This window comes from Syngnathus acus, chromosome 3 (assembly GCF_901709675.1).
Source record: "Syngnathus acus chromosome 3, fSynAcu1.2, whole genome shotgun sequence".
NCBI lineage: Eukaryota > Metazoa > Chordata > Actinopteri > Syngnathiformes > Syngnathidae > Syngnathus > Syngnathus acus.
Window position 1 is genome coordinate 11144581 of NC_051089.1, and position 15801 is coordinate 11160381.

Here is a 15801-nt window from a genome sequence, read left to right on the forward strand (position 1 = left end):
GCTCAGGGATGGATTTACTCATTGATTTACATCTGAATATGCCACTGCCCATTCAGATCACCCTTATTTCTATCAGTCTGGAAATTACACTTCATAGCCCAGGGAGCAACTACTACCTGTCAAGGGTTGCCACAGTGAGTCACTGGAATGATGTTTGCCCTTCCTGACAAATCATAGACATTTTTATTCAGCCTTGAGCATGGACACATTTCCTAGAGACCCAACTGGCTATTACCTTTCATCCTGACTGGGATTTGAACTCCAATCCCTGTGCCCAAAGTCATGTCACCCAGTGAACAATCCACCCACCACCACCAGTTTCTAAAAATGTTACATTAAAGTAACTTCAACTACAGCTAATGTCCAAAATGATGTCCTGAAGCGCTGCAACTCACGATTATTTGAATCGAATAATCTGTCGATTATTTGAATCTTTTGTCCCACCACGACTGTAGTGACTCAAAGCAGATCATTACACTCATTTGGATCATTCTGTTAAATCAAGAGTACACCTTTACATCACAGACATGCACACACACACAACTGCACACTGGCCAAAAGATGCAGCCTGAGCCTACTTTAGTTACAGTACCTGTAGGGAATCCAGTCGGAGGTGTGCTTGGAGCTCATTTTGTCTCAATCACCCTGACTGCGAGGCTGGCGGCCTGCAACAGCACCACAGCAAAGTGGCTAAGTGGTCTGGGGACTGGATTCAAACGGCGAGAACCAACATAGCCCGATCATCACTGCTCCTTGTATCCCCTCGAGTCTTCGCTCGTACGTCTGTCTTCTCGCCGCGGTATGTCAGATGACTACCAATCTACGCAGGCAGCCGCTCTCGTCAAGTGTTGTACGATGTGCACATGAAATTAGCCGTGTTCTTGTCCTCCTGTGCATGTGTGTGTGTGTGTGTGTGAGTGTTTGCAGTCAATGCCTCTCCTCTTCTCTGCTCATATCCACCGCCTCTGCTCTTGACTGGATCTAAATCTCCCTCCGTTTCTTGCCCTTTAAATCCCCCCCACCCTTCTTCCTCCCTCTCCTCCCGATCCATCTCTCTTGTGCAGCATCACCAACAGTAGTATCAAAGCGTTCAGTGGGAAAAAAAAAAGAAACAACTATGGAGAATCCCTGTCTTTTCTAGCATCCTTCATATTCTCTTTTGTTCATTTGCACTCTGAATGCAAATCAGCCGACTCAGATGTGCTTTCTGGAATCATTTGATTGCCCTCCCAGAGTACGAGGCATTAGCATATGACTGCGGTAACTAGTGTTAGCAGCCTTTAATTCCACACTCGCCGCAGCCAGACAAAGGCGCCCAGTGATAGTGGCCACAGCTCACGCACATCTGCTTCCGCCCTCCGTCTGATGCCCCCCACTGTCACACATCACTCACTGTGTTCCTGGGCCAAGTGCCGAGTCCATCTATAGACAGTTAACGCAGGCGGCTTCCTTGGGAGCACAACCGCTCCACAAGGAGTCGATTCAAGGCGGCCTCATCAATAGGCACATATATCTCACGTGGACGTGTGAGGTCCTGCTCAGTTCTGGGGTAAATGATCGGTAATCAATACAAATAATTGGGAGGGAGAGTCAAAATTCTGACTTGCCTTGCCTGAGAAAGAGCCACACACAATGTTGATGTATGCAAGCCAGAGTAACAATGTGTTGTGAACTTAAATGACAGGAAAACAACTCGAAGTTCATTATTTAACTAGAAAATGCAATTACTGGAGTTGTATGTGGATTCTGCAATGCTGAATGGAAAAAAACATTTTGTGGAATGAATGGGATGATATTGAACATAATCATGTGACATGCGGATGTGATTGTGAAGAGTGTGGCAATGACATTGAAGAATATAGAATGATGTGGAAATATTTTGAATGATATAAAATCCTATTGAATAATAAAAAATGGTTCAATGGTATTCAGTAGACAATAGTTATCGTTATCATATCAATGACTGACTACTATTTTAGTTTATGTTTCACTTTCGTCTGAATAAAAATATTTGTGATAAAATAAATGACGAAACATTTTAGTCAACATCTGATGCAACCTTCCTAAAGACACTAATGGAACACTCGAGCGGAGGGCGTGTCAAAAACCTCAAGTCTCACAGCTTCATGGGGAAGTTATGATTGCTTAAAAATACACAGTTGTCAGAGTATTTTTGTTTGCAAATACATATATGTCTTTCAAACAACCAATTCTACAGTCAAAATCCAATTTCTAGCATTTGTTATTTGTGTTTTAATTTGTTGCACAAAATTCTCTTGGATTGGAGGATGAACAGATTGGAATTTGGTGTTTTAAGCGCAAGGTCAAAGAGGTGAAGGAAGAAGATGAGCGGATTTGGCACACATGGCCACGAGGATTTTTGGATAAACTTGACCGTGACATCAGTAATTTGCAGTCTGGTCATACTGTAAGTCTCTCCACTGGTCACATGACTGGGTTCATAACATTCAAGAAAATGTATTTAAATCTTCACCTATCTACCTACCTATTGGAACCAATTATTAGTAATAAACGAGGGATCACTGTAATCCATTCTAGCAGCCCCCCAAATAAATAGCAATGTTTGGGGGGTTTTTAAAAGGGGAAAATAGACTATAAGAGTCCACCTGCCTCAATCCAACCTTGACAATGACCTGAGTGAGAGAGAATCTACACACACATTCCTGCTGAATATTGAGTGTGAATGGCTGCCTAGCTTTGTCTGCCCTGTGAGTAACTGATGACTGTCTTTTGCTTGAAAAGCAGTACAAAATGGATGAATGGATTTTCATTTGTTATTCATTTGCAGCCTTTCCCAAATTTAAGGATCCAACTTGTGCGTGGTAATTTATTGCTCAACAAAGGCAAAGGACTTTTTGACTGCTGTAATAAAGTATTGTTATAGAAATGTCAGATTTGCCCTTTTGTTTGAGTCTGACGGATGAAGCAAATTTGGGTCATGAACTCAAACATTATGGGGAATCTTTTACTTTTGATATCACTTTTGGTTCTGCAAGTGTACCTAAAGCTATGGCCATGCAGCAGGCATACAACTTCAGTCTCAAAAGTCATGAGTGGTGCATTTTGTAGAGCAAAACTGTACTTCTATCGATTAGGGGTTGCAGAGTGGGAGCTCCACACTTAGTGAAAAATGGGGGGAGAAAAAAAAACTTCTATCAAATACTAATTTCAATCAGAAGACACTCGTTTAGATGTCGATAAACAAAAACAGCTCCTATATCCCAAACAGAATCTACAATGTTTGAAGGCAGATATCTTATCTGATCTACAAGTGTCCTAAAATGAACAAATCCAAGAGAGAGGATTTTGCATATCGAGTATGAGCTTCTGGGATGAAAGTGGAGCTAAATGGAACAAGCCACTCAGCTCAGGAACGCTCCTGAGTAAAAGCACCCCGCTGAATATTTGATGCTGGAGAGCAGACTTTGAAGTTTGACTTTGAAGGCTGCATTTGGTCATGAGGGACTTTGGAAATGATAAGAATATATTCTTCCTGCTTCCGTCCCACTCGACAGCATTTTCAAAGTACAGTACTTGTTTCACTGGCCTCACTAATGATACAACGATAATGTCTCCTATGATCAATTATATTAGTCCAGTCCATAATTCTTGCATTTAGTGCCCATAAGCACTGTAATATTAGGAACAACAGACCGACCAGTAGCTGTAAATATGGTCTATTCACTTAATGCACTCGCAATCCCTGGCTTTTGTCCGCCTGCCTCAATCAGGCTTGAAATTTAGCTGCAGCCAAGTCAAGTCAAGTCAAGTTTATTTGTATAGCCCTAAATCACAATCAGTCTCAAAGGGCTTCACATAGACAAAAATTGACAATTATTCTCAAAGCATCCCCTGATCTTAAGCTCCCAAAAGGGCAAGGAAAAACTCAAAAAAACCCTGCCAGGGGAAAATGAGAAACCTTGAGAAGGGACCACAGATGGAAGGATCCCCCTTTCAGGATCACCAGGCTGCAATGGATGCAGAGAGGGCACAAATAATAAATAATATGAAAATCAATGAAAAAGTGGATGTCCAAGTCAAAGCGAATAGCTGCCGGAGGAGCCCTCAATTGTCCTGGCAGCGAACATAAGCACTGCAGAGATCAGAAGGACATTACTCAGTCATTATTGACTTCCAACCGGTAATTAATGTTATTGTTGGGGGAGCTAAAAAGAAGTCGGGAGGTTTTGAAACATTCTCTAGTGAGGCTCCAGTACTGTGGAATTAATTATTTACACAAATGAGTGACTGCTTCTGTACATGTTTAATTCTCTACTAAAAGGCTTATCTCGACACTCTTGCAACCTATCTGTCTCTTGCACTGCCTCACCAGTATGATCCTAAATCGGAAGGGTATGATGTTCTTCTAACATTAAAAGATAAGGTGTGAAGATTTACTAAAATAAAAATAAAATAAAAAGATTTATTAAAATATATTTGAAAAAATCCAGGATGAATCCAAGACAACAAAAGTTTCACTTTCTACACTTTCTACTGTTTTTATCTACAGGTTAAAAAAAAGAAAAAAGAAAAAAAGGTGAGCTGGATTTTACTAAACTGTTTATAGTTCATTGCAACAGCAATGATTTTTTCCCCCTTCCTGCTGATTGCAAATGAACACAAGAGTTATCTTTGCTGGCCGCAAATCTAACACAAAGGCTTTAACAACAAAACAGCTTTGATTGATCTGTGGATCATCAAAGTAATATTAAATACTTTCACAGTATTTGATAGCTACTCCGAGCATAAATAGTGTGTGACAGCAGGAGGTAAAGTGTATTCTTCCAGTCCCACTGCCAATACATGTCACATCTTACACAGCAGAGTGGAGGCGGGCTTGGAGAACTGGTAGGCAATAAGCAAATGAGAGCTAATTAAGCCCTCTTGGCATCATCTTGAGATAATGAATTTAAAAGCTGTATAAATACTAACTTGTTTAATTATACAAATTAAAATACAGTGTATGTATTCCATCCATCCATCCATCCATTTTGCATGGAAGTTGTTCTCTTCTGGTTCTCTGCAGGTGAGCTGCAGCCTATTTCACCTGACTTTGGGCAAAAGATAGACCACTTCTTACATGTTTAATGCCAAGGAGACCCAAGTTTGTTTGAGTCCTATACTTGAACTGCAAAATTACAAAGTACACTGAGAGAAACAAGTAAAACTCGGGCAACAAATACAAAATGATGGATGCTGTGCAGCTAACAAAGATGTCCTCCTCTGTGATTCTCCAGCAGTGATGTGGCACTTGCAATTTAATTTATGATAGCTCATTGAAGGGCACCTTAAAAATGGGATATTCCTACAATAAGTGCTGGTAAGACATAACTCAAGGCTAACTTGGGGCCTTCAACAGAAATGCTGGCATCTTTATCCAAAATAAATGTGCAAAACACAAACAGGCAAGTGTGTAAGTGGGTATAAAAAGTCTACACACCCCTGTTCAAATGCCAGTGTTTTGTGGTCCTATAAATGACACCAAGAAAATGATTTCAAAACTTTTTGTCACAATTGTAACCTGTACAACTCTACTGGGGAAAAGGGGAGAACGGTAAAGTAGAAAATAACTGCAAGTGTGGTTGCACAAGTGTGCTCGCACTCTTATAATAGGGGAGTCTGTGTTCGGAGTTAATCAATAAACTGTCAAATATATGTCAGTACACACCTGTCACTATTTTAAGGGTCTCTGAATAACCACAGGTTCAGATGTTCAGGTAGACCTTTACTGACATGTTGATAGTCACATCTTTCAGCACAAACAGCTTCCGCAGAATTAGACCAAACTCCTTGTTCAAACGTATCAGTTACTAGATGGAAATAAAGGTAATACCAAGGCATTAAACATAATATGGAACACAGCAGAGTGAAGAAAATATGGCACAGCAGTAAAATTACCAAGAACTGGATGTCCCTCCAAAATTCATGAAGACATCGCATCAGGTGGGCTGTGACATTGAAGGAGCTGTAATTGGAATTTTGTATTCTTCCAATGTTTTAGGCTATAAGGTGGGGTGGCAAGAAACCAAGAAAAACATTTAAGCCCAGGTATGTTTCGCAGAAACACACTTGAATTCTCCCAAACATATGTGAGGAAAATGTATTACTGTCCGACAAAACCAAAGTTGAGTTTCCACTAGTTCTACTGATCCTCACCAAGACATGCAGCATGGTGGTGGCAGCATCATTCATTGGGCCTGTTTTATTAATTTTCATTGGACACGAGGCCGGAGGTTATAAGTCACATTAATGTTCAAAAAAAGTCGCATTTTCTTAGATTACAAAAACAGGGCATTTGAACAGGGCTATGTCGACTTTTTATATCCACTGGGAATAAAAAGCTTTAGATGAGACTCCAACGTGAGTGACTTTCCGTATGCATGATATGAATGAAAAGTGACCGAGCATATTGGCTTTTGTCCAGCATTATTCGAATCCAATGTGCCCACATATATTGATTCCTGCTAATGCGGGAAATATACACTTTGATCCTACCAACACATGGTGGAGAGATGCGGTGATGTTTCTTAAGCACTTATTTTGCAACAGCATCACATCGATCTTTGACAAAAGACCACACACTGGTGTGCCGTGTATCAACCTAAATCCCGGCTGGGAGCCAGTTGAGAGCATCCATAAAACATCATTTGGATTAGCAAATGTCAGACTGGATGAAACATTGTTTCAATGTCCCAGTGTCCCACTGAAGCATCCGGATTGACTCCCTCAATACAGTTGTGTTCCTCTTATCTGACAGCAGAATCCTCACCGGTCCGTGAGTAATCAGCAAGCGTCTTAACCTTGTGGATTCACGCATTTTCTTATCATGTTTCAGAAGTTTCTGTACATGTGCATTGGATCGCATACCAGCTCAGTGGCCTAGTGGTAGAGTGTCCACCCTGAGACTGGAAGGTTATGGGTTCAAACCCCGGCCGGGTCATACCAAAGACTATAAAAATGGGACCCATTGCCTCCCTGCTTGGCACTCAGCATTAAGGGTTGGAATTGGGGGGTTAGATCACCAACTGATTCCCGAGCGCGGCACCGCTGCTGCTCACTGCTCCCCTCTCCCCAGGGGATGGATTAAAATCACACGGGGATGGGTTCAATGCAGAGGACAAATTTCACCACACCCAGGTGTGTGTGTGACGATCATTGGGACTTTAACTTTAACGTAATGCTTGATAAAGTATGTTGATTCATTGACATTCGCAGTGAGGCAAAGCTAACCAAATCGAATGTCAAATGCATAAGCAAGGAAAATCAATGTTCAGTAGTGCCTTGTGATATGACTTTAATCTGTGGTGATCACACTTGTAACTCACAACACTCACATAATCTTTCGTTACTGACAAGAATAAACTTGTGCCTCACCCAAAATTAACATTTTTGTAAGGTGAACTCTATAATCATGTATTTAATTAAAACACACAGCAATGAAAATTACATCAAATTTAAAGAAGTTTTGCCAATTTTTTGTTTCCGTTCAGTGGACATTGTGCCTTGTGCCTTTGCGACTTGGGGGCAGTATAATAGACATATACTAGATACATAGGGACGGTCTTAGCTCCTCATTAAATTTCAGTAATTAGTCATTCTTTGCGTAGGATAAAGAATATATACCTGTCTGTATTCTTGTACTGCCTTCATGTGCTGCTCCACAGTTTGTGTATAAATATTGTTTGCTCCTTAGTTCAACTATAGCATTTAAAACTTCTGCTTGTTGTGAATTGGGTTGAACTGAGTTCACCCCAAATTGAGTTCACATTAAAAAGCATGAAAATCATCCTGATGATGGCGCATGTCTTGTAAACATATATCATACATATATCATAAACATATATCAGGTCACTTGTAATTCAAAGCACCACAGTAATAAAATCCCATCAAGATTAGGAAGGACCTCATCAGTATAGGATTTATACTGCATACACATTCTGGACACAGTATGAGGTCCTCTTGTCCTATCTAATGTGATAAAAGTTGATTTAAAAAATGGCATGTTTGATTGATCAAGGAGGTACTCACTTAACATTTTAGCATATTGTATCACTCTAATGCACAGGTGTCAAACTCAAGGCCCGGGGGCCAGATACGGCCCGCCACATCATTTTATGTGGCCCGCGAAGACAAATTGTGCATCAAATTCGTGTGTCATTACTAGAATTGCAAATTGTCTTCACTCTTTTTTTTTTCATATATATTTGACCAGTTTTCACTAGTCTGGTTTGAAAACAAGTTATTTGTCAGTTTGTTTTGTAGCTTATACTGGATATAATATGAGGTGCTCATACATTTATTTAGGTTGACAGTCATAATGGCCCTCTGAAAGAAACTATGACTACAATGCGGCCCGCGAAAAAAAAAGAGTTTGACACCCCTGCTCTAATGTATCACTCATTCTAATGTGTTGCTGACTATTTTACTTGGTAAGAAATGAAACCGACCTGTTAGCTCACAGCAACTACATACGGTCATTTTTGATACAGCTCTTGTATTGAATCGCTTTTGATTATGCAGTTTCATGTGCTGATTGAATATTAGTCGGTGCAAACGGCATGTTTAAACATGTAATCAAACTGGTTTGAGTTGATGTAGAATGTACAAACAATTCTTACGCAGTAAATTTTCTTTAGGCGGTGAAGGATTAGAAAACTAGTGCAACTAAAAACACAGCTACCTTTCAAAATGTACTCACACTCCCAAGGCAGTTTTCTCATTGAATTATAAATAATGAATAAATAATCGATGTGTAATAAACACTAAAAGGTCTGTAGCTTTAATTGGACCCTCGTGATTGTTCTGTTCTAATTCATGCACAGCACAGCAGCAGTAAATCAATCAGGCCGTTTGCTGTCAAATTTTTCAAATTTACCCCTTGCAGATAAAAAAGCTGTCACCTCAAATCTCAACACAAGAAGACGTGCAGAAAGATGGAGGCACCAATGAGTGCATTGCTTGCATCCCAACTCAGCTCCCTCTCATGCATCCTCTGAAAACACACTGGCTTCCGTAACCATGGCAACAGCTGAGAATCCAAATTAGTAGATAGGGGGAAAAAATCTCAGCGGTAGGCTACTATGCTTTGTGTGTGTCTAAAAAAACACATTGTCCATCTGTATGATTAAAACGTTGAACTGTTTCTTTTCTTGCAGCAGCATGCATTTTACATGCAGGCCTGGTCAGCCACTTGCTGGTCGTGCATGCGTGATTGTATTGCATCGGCACATATTCTGTTTAAATGTGTGTTGCTGTGTGCTTTTACTAACAGTGACACTATGACCTGTGGTGCGTTTGTCATCCGATGGAAATCAGAGCATGCAGTTCAACATTTTTCACCAACATAAAATACACAGTCAAGTCGAGACACCTCGACTGAGATCGCCACTAAGCTGCTGTCAGAACAGCAGAGCGTCTTTAAAATTGACTTTGTTCTTTTTGTCGCAATATTTATAGAGCTAGTCCAAAACAGTCAACAAAGTCATGTTGATTCTTTTGGATTTTAATCACAATCACTTTCAATAGTTTATTCCTTACACTGTCTAAAATATTTTTAAAAAACTCACTTTTATTTAAACAAAGAAATACAATTAAAAGAATATTTAGTATTTATTTTTATTCAATTATTCGACTCACCATACATATATAGGAATAGGACTTTACAAGACACAATTGTGTTGTAATATAACAGACTTTAATATAGAAGCTGGTGAACAGATTTTTGTTGGTGGTGTGCCTCGAGATTTTTTCCAATGATAAGGTGTGTCGTGAATGAAAAAAGGTTGGGAAACTGAGTCAGTGGAGAGCTCGACTGTTAAAAAAAAAACAGATTTGACGGATGGACACACGGCGGCGCTGTTTGCCAGCTTATGTCCCTCACTCTAAACGCAACCACAGCTTTTTAAAGAACACATTAGTCTGTGAAAGTATGTTAAGATGGCATTAAGGTGCAGTACACCTCATCTTCAAGCACAATAATAAACACATCCTTGAATTATTTACTTAAACGACAATAAAAAAAATATCATCTACGTTAATGCAGAATTGTTGATTGATATTTTGTATAGGTGATGTATTGTACCTCCCTAATATTTTGACCAGTGAGTGAAAAAATGACATCTTAAGGCATTAAACATGCAGCACACTATCCTGACTGGTTGTATTTTAGAAGCAAGGGAGATTGTCGATTGTCCCTCCATTTACAGCGTGCTTGTAATAATTACACTCTTCAGACTCGCAATCTTATTTCTGAATAACCTGTAGTGCTACCTCCCAGTTTTACGCCACACTCATTCACCATAGCAACCGGCTCCAGAGGCATATCTCACATTCAGTACTGGTGCAGCGCTCTGGAGGAGAGCTGAATAAAGGAATAGTCAGTGTGAAGAGTATTAACATACAAATCAAGGACAGAAGGACAAAATCCTCCCTAAAGGCAAAGAAAATAATAATTAAAAGGTATTAAATGATTCAAGACATCTTATCTCATCAAATAAAATTAAATTAATTGAAAGAAGAGTGGAAAGGCCCTGAGATCACTGGTAGTACAAATATTACATGTTGAATGCAAAGTCTCTAAGGTACAAATACCCATTGGGAGCCTCAGGCACTGGGGTCACAAAGTAAAGTTAAAAACATGAACAACTGTTAGCATGGACAAAAACAGTATTAGTGAGATTACAGTGGGTTAGAGATGTTCTGGAGAGATGTTACAATAACAAGATGACCAAAATATTTGAAACACGCCACTTTCTTGACTTGACCATGACTGACAATGAAATGAATTGAAATGCCAGTGTTGTTTGGTTTGTTGCGCTCATCTGATTCTATTGGTGCACAAGCTAATTTGGAAATAGAAAGTAATCTGCGTTTTTGCGTGAAAAAGGGCGCATCGTCAAGTTCGGGATGTCTCTGGGCCTTTCTGCCTTGCCCACCAGCGCATCTGCAAATTTGGTTACAAAAAGTAGACTTAATTTTAGACTGAGGAAAAGCAGGTCTAATTCAAGGCGCAAGCAATTTCTGCGTGTTTAATCGAGGCACAGACACACAAATTAGTGCTTTTCATTGATAAATATAACATCAGTGGGGGATAATCCCTTGGAATCATTAATCATCATAATTATTTTAAAATATATATTTTAAAAGCACCCCGTCACTATGGTTTATGTGTGTGTAAACTCCGAAGTGATAGGCACACCTGCTGCTTAAAGGGCCATTTTATAGAAGCCCACTTTGATGCAAAAAAAAAAACAATAACCAGCCCTAGTCCATTTCAGTATCAAAGTGGAGAGACTTCAAACACATATGCTACTCATACGTTGCGATGTAGAAAAATGTAGCAAAGACCAAGTTATTCTGTGGGTGTAAAACAAGCTGAGAAAGAGCACAGTTACAAAGGATCTATCTTAAGTACTTTGATTTACATACAAGTGGCATCTCCTGACTGTTAAAATGTCTCCTTAAGACATGATGTCATGGTGGTGCCAAAGCTGAACAAAGCTTCATTATTAAAAAAAAGATGATGAAAAAGATGGTTTTCTTGGAACTGACTGACGAAAGGATACTGGCTTGCTGTCAAGATAGTAGAAAGTAGTTTACTCTTGCAGCAGCTTAAGGGCTAGCGCCAATAAAGTAATTGTCTTCATGCAGCTGCCTCACTACAGCATCTATCGAAATTTGCTCTTCTATTGACTGAATGGATGAATGAATTGATTAATTGATACACGGTGATTCAGATGGGTACTACGATGAGCCATGCGTGGTGAGCAAGTGGTACGGCTGCCTCACGACTGGAAGGTTCAGGGTTTGAATCTTTGCATAATCTAATTGCTATTTTTTCGGTATATTCCTCTGATATTCCAAAAAGATGTGTTTTAGGTTTTATTATTTTATATAACGTTGCTGTTTCTCCCACTTCCGTTCATACACAGAAAATTAAGTAGAATACATTTTACTATAATCAAGGAAAATCAAGATCTCGCTTCGACCCAGAAACTCATTTTTATGTGTGAAAGCTTATTGCATCTTTGCAACATCACATATTTAACGGATTGTCTACCACCATTCAACTGTGGTTCAATATTTTAATGGGAAACTAAGGGCCGATGGTCAGCCATTGTTGAAATCTAGTTGCAGAACCTTGGCCACTGCACAACATTTCATTCACAGTATTTTCTAGTTAGGCTGCACGGCAAGATTAATTTAAAACAGACCATACACTTATGACCACTTGGCTTCAAATTTATAATACTGCATAAGGGCGATATAACCGTCTGGGTGGGACCATTTTGAATGTTTAAAACAGAATATAATCCCACCCTCCACCCCACAGTACACAATACCATTTGAATTAAAGCATAAAAATGCAAGGCAGAGCTTTCCAAAATCTGTATATTATCTTGTTAGCCCACCTTGCGTTTCCATCTCTAGGCTACAGTGTTTGCCGAGTGGGTGCGAGAACATTGTGAGATTGCACATACTGTATGTCCAAGCACTGGCAGATACACCATGAGTTACAATGCCTGAAACCATAGAAGCCTGAAAACAAACATACACGTCCACAGTAACATCACTTGACTCTGCTGCAGGTCATCTTTACTTATTCCAGACAGTCAGTTTGTCATTACGAATGTTATTAAAACAATTTATTTCCAAGGCCTATCTAGTAATTTGTCATACACATGCTCCTCTACCCATCTGACTCTTCATCTTAAGGTTGAAATCTCTGGTAGCTTTAATGAAATGTGTTTTCCTCTTCTCCTCACAATGCGAAAACTTTGTTTTACTAAGTGCTAACCTTTTCCTGAATCCAGTTTGCACATGTGCAGTGAGATGGACTAGTCTGCTGTATGTTAGTTAGGTGGAGCACTTGAAATAATCATGATATAATAAGCAGTTTGTTTGTTTGTTTGTTTGTTTGTTTGTTTGTTTGTTTGTTTGTTTTGAAAGCACACAAAGCAAGACTTAACCCCTAAGTTATTGCGTTACTAGCCATTTTTTTATGACATTTGGGGGCTCCTAGAAATTTCAATTTCCTGTGTTTGCCCAATGATACGTTCGAATCTACAGAATTGCCACTCGGTCCCATTTCACTAAATTCCACGTTTTTCTGTATTGTTCGCAAATAAGTCACGCCCTAGTTGTAGTTTTGCTTTCAGTAATATTCTACATCAGAGGTGTCAAATTCTGGTCCTCGAGAGTCCTCGAGAGTCCTCCAAACATCTAAAACACGCAGTGTACTTTTTATACCTATAAGCTATATGTTGGCTTTCTATTAGGATACATATTTGTACTTTTACTCAAGTAATTTTCTGGTACTTTTGCAACACTGACCAAGCACTTCCGCAAATATTGCAAGTAATTGAACACAGGCACACACACACACACACACACACACACACACACACACACACACACACACACACACACACACACACAGGCACACACACACACACACACGCACTAAAACAAACACACACGTGACTTGTTTTGTGATTAACAGAGACCTGAGAATACCACAGGGAATAAACAGAACACCAGGATTATAAGAGCTGGTCGATTGTTGAAGGAAGCCGTGAAAATCACGATTAGCAACAGCCGCAACAATTTCCCAGGTGCATTAGCTTAATTTCAAGACTGTACGGCAATTTGCTTTATATTTTCTCATAGCCATTGTAATCCTGACTAATAGTCATTTAAAGAGTAGACGTGCCAAGAATGCCGCCGTTGTTGCCAATGTCATTACACTAACATCCATGATTCATATTTGGTGTGTTCTGACACCAAAATGGGCTACTACCACAATTAATTCATAAATACCCCAAGTCACTGTGATTGTGTAATCAGTTGGTCTCAGAAAGGAATCACAGCGCTCTATCTTTGCAAATTCTGTTATTGGTCTTGTTGCCACTGCACAGCAAAAACAAACAGTACTCCTTTATTGCTATTGATCTTCACACAGTGTACAAGAGCTTGCATACTGTGCACAGTTTGCAGTATGGTGAAAAATCTTGGGCTCCAAGAGATCAGCGCCTCGAGCTGCAGTCTCTTGGGATGTCCAAGAACACATTTGGAATACCAATTAAACAGTCAGAGACAGCATGTACAGGGCTGTCTCCTGCTGCATACGATGACAGATCGCCAAACTAAAACAACCAACAGGAGTAGGAAGTGGTAGACAGCTTAGCTATTGTTTTCATTTTGTATGTGTAATCATACAGGTCAAGAAACAGACAATGGCGGGGACAACACAATGAAAAGCAGACTCTGTAGTATCAATGGGTTTTTCAAAACAAACTCACACATCTGAAGGATGTTCACTCGAGTGACCCTTTCACATTGCATGGTGACATCACAACAGGCAATTTGTCTTTGAAAGGAACAGATTCAAATTGTGTTAACCACAGTTCTATGAGGCCGTTAATTTACAAACACAAATTCCAATAAAGTTGGAATTAAGACTAAAATAAAAACAGAATACAATGTTTTGCAACTCTTATTCAACCTATATTCAATTAGAATGTCTCTTTGTCCCATTGCTATTTGTGAAACGCTTTGTTATAGTTGCAGCTATTGTAAAATGCGCTATGTAAATAAAGTTGTATAAGAAATTGATATTTTATCACAGAAGGTGAGGTAAGACTTGTTAATGGGAAACATAACAATACTTACAGGCATGCATTCTATATTATCTATGAAGACTAGTATCACTGACGTACAGTTGAGACTATCTCTATATACGTTATACTGCCCCTGGTGGCCAAGGCGTGCAAATCAGAAAGATCATTACTGTCCATGGAACTGAAGACAGAAATGGGGCAAAAAGTTTGATTTGTTTACATTTTGAGTATTTTTTACATTTCTAACTGGATAAAGGAAAAATGTCAATCGATATTATACTTGCCAACATTACAAACACAATAATTATTGAATATTTTGGGGTGGGCGCTGGCACTTGTGTCTCAAGGTACCAGGAAGGAAGGAAGGAAGGAAGGAAGGAAGGAAGGAAGGAAGGAAGGATAGATAGATAGATAGATAGATAGATAGATAGATAGATAGATAGATAGATAGATAGATAGATAGATAGATAGATAGATAGATAGATAGATAGATAGATAGATAGATAGATAGATAGATAGATAGATAGATAGATAGATAGATAGATAGATAGATAGATAGATACGTAGCCTTACCTGTCATAGCTCCATCGGCTGTACGACATGCTCCTGTTGCCGCCGACCCCCTCCATGGATTACAATGTGTGAAGCTTAGTCGGTCGCTCGGTCGAAGGCTCCCGTGTCTTCCACCCCAGGATTCGAGCGAGCAGAAACGGTGCGCGTCCGGCGGCGTTGCTGTTGATTTAGAAGCACCGAGTGAGAAAGGCGGAGGGGCGCGCGATCTGGCGGTCAGTTCCGCATGCACGAGCGTTTCATTGATTCCATAATCGATCGATGTTGATTTGTCAACTTGCGCGTGTTTGGCGACCCCCTGAGAAGGTTTCCTCTTGATTAAAGGGGAGGAGACGCGTTCATGTTAGGAGCTGCTCACCCACTTGATGGAGCGCTGCAGCAACCGCTACTCAATGATCGTCTGTAGTGGGAAGTGTAACAAAGTACTTTGTCACTAATCCTGACATCCTTTTTTTTTTGCACCCGCACACATCGTGCAAGAATATGAAAACATTAAATATACTACATGTTTCAAAAATGCACAATAGCACGGCTTCAATAAATAGATGATGTTTCAGAGAAAAGGAAATTCTGTACCTGTCTTGAGTTATTT

At 39.7% G+C, this 15801-nt stretch overlaps 1 protein-coding gene across 3 annotated transcripts in view; it reads right to left on the reverse strand.

The window, feature by feature from the left end:
* The window catches only part of tub (TUB bipartite transcription factor), a 31056-nt gene extending 15474 nt beyond the window's left edge, over positions 1–15582 (reverse strand). For 2 of the 3 annotated variants that reach the window (XM_037247656.1, XM_037247655.1), the window contains exon 1: positions 15213–15582. In XM_037247656.1, coding sequence (XP_037103551.1) covers positions 15213–15268 — 56 coding nt within the window. In that variant the 5' untranslated portion in view covers positions 15269–15582. Of the gene's footprint in view, positions 1–592; positions 996–15212 lie in introns of those variants that run through there. The other variant, XM_037247657.1, reaches the window with a different exon arrangement.
* Positions 15583–15801: the final 219 nt, after the last annotated feature.